Raw genomic sequence first — 7,187 nt, forward strand, 5'->3', positions numbered from 1 at the left:
TTTTATTTCTTCATCTGTTTTATGTCTTCTTTTTATTTCTCTTTATTTTTGGATATTTTATGTTTGTCCTCGGATTTTCTGTTCTTTTCACTATTTTCCTTTGGTTTTCTTGTTTCCCTTTTCTCTTCAATTTTCTTGTTTCTTTCTTAGTTTCCTTATTTTATCTTCGGTTGTCTCGTTTTTCTTTATTTTTCTTTGTTTCCTTATGGGTTTCGCGGTTTCTTTATTTTTCTGCAAAACCTTGGGAAACCTAAACGAAAACCTTTTTTTCAAAAAAAAACCATTAGAAAATCCCATCCAAACCCCGAAGACACATACACAATCTTTTTATAAAAATGAAATCTAGAGAGAATGGCCAGCACACGATGTGTGGCGATGGCTAGACACACTACTTGACGTGTTCTAAGGACACCAAAAATAATCGTTGGAGGTCCCCCGCAAGGGGTAACATATAGTTAATTGCTCTTCTTTAACGGGCACTTAAGGCGGTGAATAAGAGTTGATGGTTGACCAATCTCGCAACAGGCGAGAAATAGCTCCCGTGGAGGTCTATCAATCCAGCAACCCACCAACAGCACACCCAACCGAGGAAAATAGTGCACTAGAATCCTATCGTGCCTGCACACTAGACCTGGCCAGATGAGCCGGCCCAACACTACACGGCACATTGTGAGTTATACGGGCAAGGCACCGCCCAGCCAGGCACGGTAACTACACGGGTCGTGCTGGACCGGAACTTGTGCTGGATTCCCTGGCCCAGGCACGACATAGTAAAGAAATGGGCCGGCCCATCGACACGATCATCACGTCTGATTTTGGCTATTTTGACGTGCCGGGCCAGGCACGATCAGCATGCGGGTTATATATATAATCTGTACAAATAAATAAAAAACTAAATGGGCCATGACATTCCGGCACTTGTGCCCAGCCTTGCGGCCCTAGGCGGGCCACGCGCCAGCACGGCCCGCCAAATGACATGCCAGGCCAGGCACGCGGGTTATCGGGCCGGCACGCTAAGACCGGCCCATTTGGCAAGGTTTGCTGCACACACACCGCTCCCTCCAATCTAACTAACCTAGCCGCCACACTTCCTAAAAAAAACCCTAGCCGCCGGCCCGCCACACCCCACCCGCTCGACCTGCTGCCGGCCGTCGTCTTCCCCCTCGACGCCGCGGCCCACCCAACCGTTGGATCGGAATATTCCGCCTCCCGCGTGGACGCGCCCCCTCGCGCCGCCGCTCCGCTCACATACCACGTACACGCTACCTAGGGTTCGCTCTTTCCCTCCCCGCCGCCGCCACCGCCACCGCCGACGCCGATGGCGCAGCGCTGGCGCTCGAAGGCGCGGCGCGACCCGGACCTGGACGACGCTGGCTCGCCCTCTCCCGCGCGGCCCCGCGCGCCCCCCAGCGACGACGAGGACGAGGAGGGCAACGAGGATCTCACCCTCGAGATCGTCGCGCGGGCGCGGCGGCGCGAGGCCGCGGGAGGCCAGCCCGGGTTCGCCGAGGTGCTCTCCCTGTCCTCTGACGAGGAGGTCGACGAGGACGCCGTCGTGGAGCTCGGCGAGGCCGACCCCAGCAGGAGGAAGGACAAGAAGAAGAAGAAGCAGCGCCGCAAGGAGAGGAGGAAGAAGCAGCGCAAGGAGGACGACGCAGCCGCCGTCAAGGAGGAGGTAATTGTTGCTTGGCCTAAGCTTAGCTCGTGATTATGCAGTACCATGTGTTTATTTTTAGCAATCGAAATATCGTATGCACACAGGATTTTGATAGAGGCTTCAGTAGCAATGTCGTGTAGAATCACCTTGAATTGGAAGCTTTGTATGTGGTTCAACTGCCTCAAGTGTGAGCTCACTGGAAGCTTTGCCTTTTCAACGTTTGGATCTAGAGGAGCATTCTTCTTTGCTAATGCTGCCTTATTGCTACGATTTTTTTGGTTAACTATATGCTTTACCAGGAGTCAATGGTCGGCACTACCCAATTTCCTTCTTTGGAAACGGTATAAAAGGCAGTATGCTGCTCTTTCCTACACAGAAGGCACTTACTTTTGTTTTCTTACAAATCAAAGTGATACGGTGTTTTTGTTTTTGTCCGTTAACAGTAAGTAAAACATGTGCACGCTAAAACATTCATGAACTGAATAGTGGATTGAAAAGCTCGGCTTGTGTAGAACAACTGATTTTATCTTATTAGTGGATCGACATCTGTGTTTGATGTTCCTTTGTTGGGAACAAATATGATAGTCTTCCTGGAGCTGCAGTTGATGATTGTATTTGTCCCTTTCAGCCTCAGGTTGCTGGCACTCAGGAGGGGAACACTGGGACAGTGGAATCAGTGCCCACCGAAGATGGCGTTGATGCCCCTGTATCTGATAACACAGTTCTGCGGAAGCTTCTTGTAAGTGCCAAGTGATTTTTTCCTTGCAGTGAATTTCCCTGTACATGGATAACGGTGGTAAGCTGATAGTTATGTTGCTTCTGCTTATGACCAGCGTATACCAAGATACTTTGATCCTGGGGAAACTATATTGGAGACTTGCTTTAACTGTGGTGAGGAAGGTCATGTGGCTGTAAACTGCCCAATGGAGAAGCGGAAGAAGCCTTGCTTCGTTTGTGGATTGTTTGGACACAATGCGAAACAGTGCACGCAGGTTGGTCTCTCTAGCTCGGACGAATTATCGCTCCGTGACTTGGGTATGTCCACTCATACCCTTGATGAGCTCACTTTATATGGTTTCCTTTTCCAGAGGTTTTTTCCTTGCTTTTTATGTGTCTGTCTCGTTTAGGGTGCCATCATCTCATTTAGGTTGCCACCAGGCAAATGTTGAGACCTTGATTAACTCTGTCATTCAATATAATTTGGTCAACAAATTCTAGGACACTTGATCATACTCATTTGCTGTACTAACTTAAACATTAAGTGCAAAAGGCCACAAACATCAGGAAAACGCGTTCTGTTCAAATTCATTCTCCAGTCAATCCTAATTTAAACAACTCATTCTACCAATCATGCAAGTTCAATTTTGCATCAAGTAGTTTGTGCTTCCAGATCTATTCGTTCATTGTTCTTGTGTCGTACTTGTCATACCATTTGAAGGGGAGTGATACCCGTGCTTTATGACATGTGATTTCTTTGGAGGGATCCTCCTTTCGGACTGATTCATGCATGCATGCATATTCTTAGTTTAAGATTCCAATAGTACTGTCTATATTGCCTGTGCTTGTGGGTTGCACGTGTAGATTATTTTGGGCTCACATCCTAAATAGCCTTGATCTGCAAATGCTTCTTTCCAGGGGTTGTCATTGTCAGGAATCAAATATCTCTTAATTCTTTTTGTAGGGTCAAGAGTGTTTCATCTGCAAAAAAGGAGGTCATATGGCGAAAGATTGCCCTGACAAGCACACAAAGAATACTCAGCAATACACCGCATTGTGTTTGAGATGCGGAGAAACAGGCCATGATATGTTTGGATGTTCCAATGATTATCCACTGGATGATGTCAAGGTGAGTTCATTTTTGCCATTATTGTCTTCTCAAAATTTTCATCTTGCTGCCGCAGATGAGTGTTCGTATGCTGGTTACTTGCCTCTTTATAACAAAGTGATGCTCCTTTATGTTTTCTGAAGAAGGTTACGAAAGCCTGAAAGATACTCTTTCTTCAAAACTTTGATCTGAAGAAAAAGGTCTATAAATGTATTGTGCCCTGACCTGGTTGATTAAATTGCTGGGATACACTTGTTAATCATGTTTCCCGTGCAGCTCATAAATTATGTTAAATTTGATGACTCCGATCATTTTTGTGTTGGGCATTTCCTATCATTCTATGCTAATCTAGTACCTGAATCCGCATATATAAGTATTTTCCACTTAGTAACACATGGTACGAGATAAATTATTCCGTATGTGGTTGAACAGTCTCATTCAAACTGCAACTTTGAAGTCGCTGAATTGACTGAGACTGTCATGAAAATTGCAAATTTGCTTTCTCCTCATTATCCATCTTGGTTGACTATGCAGGAAATAAAATGCTATGTGTGTAACCAGAATGGTCACCTGTGTTGTACCGACTTCTCTGATAGTTGTTCAAAAGAAGTTACTTGTTATAACTGTGCTCAATCTGGTCATACTGGTTTGGTAAGTTTTAATCCTTTTATCCTCCTGTGTCTCTGTCTGTTTCTTTTCATACCAGTTGTTTAGTGACCAACATTTGATCATAGGGATGTGCCAAGCAACGTAGGGAGACGAGTGCTGCGACAACTCCGACCTTATGCTACAAATGTGGCGAAGATGGTCACTTCGCACGTGGCTGCACAAATAGTGCTAAGGTAAGCATCTCATGATTTCCTCTGCTGATAAGAATAGCTTGGGTATTTATCATGTGTACGTTATTATTTTTGCAGCCCGGCCGGTTCAAAGGCGAGTTGTCGTCGCATAGTCGTAGAAAGGACAAATGGAAAAATGACTCTGGCCCTAGATCAGCTCCTCATGGTTCTCACAAAAGAAAAAGCCCCCTATTCGAGGATAGATGGGAGACACCTCGTGGTAAATCCAGAGCCAGGGGTGGTTGGATTCCTGAGGACCATGATGATCTGCCATCCAAGAAGTACAAAGGCAATGGGTGGGACTCCCAATCTACTCCTAAGAAGCCCTACAACAATCACCACCATCGCTCCTCTGGCGGTGACTATTCATCTCCTCAAGGGCAGGATTTTTCATGGCACAACTCGCAATATTCACCAAGTGCGAGGAAACATGGCTCTTCTTCGTCAAGATTCGCTAGCAACACCCATCACCGCTTCGAAAGAAGTTAGGCCGGAGCTTACTTTTGGTTTTGTTGTTCGTTTGATAGTAGGTCTCTTAGGGATGTACTCTGCCTGTAATACCGGTTCCCTGAAAGAGCTGTTTTCTGTATCTTCAGAGTTGTATACGTTGTGTCCATTCCTGGTCTGGGCATGTTTTGTGTTGCACTTCAATGCCTGCCTACCTCGAACAGGAGGGTGTCACTCTGCAGCGCTATGCAGCATCAAGTTTCCATCTACTAAAGTACTAATACAAGAGCGCAATATTATTTTTGACAGCCCAATGGTTTGTCCCACTCTATCTGGTCATTTTGCAGTGTTCTATGAAGTCGGAGCAATTGCTGTGCTACTCAGAAAATGCATACAACGTGAGCTGAAAAATAAGATGATGTTACTTTTGCAGGGGGTTGCTAATGGACCGGGTAGGCAGTTTCATCTCACTGTGTATGAGATCCATCCAAGTGTAAGGGGTAAAATGCATGAGTGGTAACTGAACTTGCGACGGAAACTCACTTCCACTTGCGACGAAAACTCACTTAGGTCACGGTACTCAAGAATACTAAGATGCAGTAAAATGCATCGGTGCTAACTGAACTCGCAACAAAACTCACTTTGGTCACCATACTCAAAATTGAGATAAATAGTCACTATATATGATGAGATCGTACTGAAGAATACGATCAATAGTCACCATATATGACGAGACATGATGGTACGGTCACTGTGTAGCATGCAATGCTCGTACTCGGCTCTATTCACCACATGTTGACCCGTCTGGTGCGAGCTGGCGAAAATACCTACTGGTCGCTGGTGAACTTGCGTGGGCGGGTCGAGACTCGCTGCCGCAATGCGCTCATCTGCTTCGCTGCGATGACCCCTGTTCGTCGTCCTGACGGCGCTCCCCCCTACTTGTAGTAAATTGCAAAATCTTGGTGAAATATGAAATCATTTGGCTTTGAATCGACAATCGTCGTTTGGGCATTATGCATCTGGAGTTACTTTCATAGGTTTGCCCGCATTGGTGCAGTGATTTTGCTAGGGTTTTGCGCTTGATTTGGGGGTTTCGGGGTAGAGTTTTAGCCTTTTAAGGGAGACAACTTGTATACGATTATGATTCATGTATATATGTTTTGATCTTGCAAGGAGCAGAACGCAACAAGTTTCCAGTGCAGTTTAACCATGGCATTTATTTTCTTGGTCAATGTAGTAACTGTTCTTATGTGAATGTGCATGTAGTGTGGTATGATGAATAGATAAAGTGACACGGTACCAATTATGATTGGACATTTAGTGGAGGAGACTGGTTGGGAGATGAAGCATACTGAAGGTGTATTATTGTATTCCTATACTATGAATTAACAGAAATTTCATGAGAGAAGTTAGAAGTGATGAAGACACTGATCAAATGCTCACATTTATGTCATTTGGTCACCATTCATTCAGTACATGGACCGTGATGACAACTTAATACGAACCTCAATGAGGATGATGTGGTGCATTTCCCAAGAGCCCAACTTCCTTCAGTTTTCAGTCTTTCAAAGACAATGAACAATCACGCAGAAAGTAGTGAAGCAGTACATGTGATGCAGAGCATGCTGAAGAACATCCTATTCCTATACAAGTTATTTACCCATACAATTCAGAGGTGGAATCCAGTAACTATGCGTTTGCAAGAAGAAAGTGCTCATTTGCTAACCAATACTCGTGTAAGTAGGAACCAAGTAAGGCAGAGCCTATTGTGATAGAGCCCACTCAGCAAGAGCCAGTATGGAAGAGCATATTCAGCAGAGTGCCGGTCAGCAAGAGGCCACTATCAGAACATGAGTGTGCAACATGAGAACCAGAGAAAGCAAGTGTTCCTATGACATGGAAGCATTAGATGCGGCGACTAACATGAAGATACAATACAGACTCAAAGCGCTCATATATACGTGCATACACTCACCCCTATAAACGCATACACGCACACCCTATCCCTATGAGCACCTTCGAGAGACTGAGCTGGCATATAATCTTGAGATTTACGAAGTCCAGCACCAGGACTTGAACCCTGGTGGGCTGGGGATATCATTGTGCCTCTAACCATCCAACCACAGGTTCGTGCGCTGGTTCTTCACTTCTTGTAAGATTATTTTTAACAACCATGATTTGTCATCAACATGTAACCCTCTCTTTATGTAAAATTTGTAGTCACAACATTTTTTCTGAAAGTAGTCAGACAATAAAAGGACCACACTTTATATTTGTGGGCTTGTTACGACAACAGGACCAAATACTTTATGGTGAAGAAGTATGTAACACACATGCACGGACAACTGGAAGATCAAGGCTTTCACTGCTCCTGTCCTTGAACACAAGTACTTGGAGAACTCTAGAGTTGAGTAGGACA

The 7,187-nt window shown here is 45.2% G+C and overlaps 1 protein-coding gene across 1 annotated transcript; it reads left to right on the forward strand.

Annotated features, from left to right (window-relative positions):
* The first annotated feature begins 1,110 nt into the window (after nucleotides 1-1,110).
* On the forward strand, nucleotides 1,111-5,082 carry LOC123158188 (zinc finger CCHC domain-containing protein 7). The gene is made up of 7 exons (XM_044576275.1): nucleotides 1,111-1,675; nucleotides 2,286-2,396; nucleotides 2,491-2,649; nucleotides 3,339-3,503; nucleotides 4,017-4,133; nucleotides 4,217-4,324; nucleotides 4,400-5,082. Exons 1-7 carry the CDS (start codon nucleotides 1,319-1,321, stop codon nucleotides 4,808-4,810), a joined length of 1,428 nt encoding a protein of 475 aa, XP_044432210.1. The 5' UTR covers nucleotides 1,111-1,318; the 3' UTR covers nucleotides 4,811-5,082.
* Nucleotides 5,083-7,187: the final 2,105 nt, after the last annotated feature.

Source organism: Triticum aestivum, chromosome 7B (assembly GCF_018294505.1).
Source record: "Triticum aestivum cultivar Chinese Spring chromosome 7B, IWGSC CS RefSeq v2.1, whole genome shotgun sequence".
NCBI lineage: Eukaryota > Viridiplantae > Streptophyta > Magnoliopsida > Poales > Poaceae > Triticum > Triticum aestivum.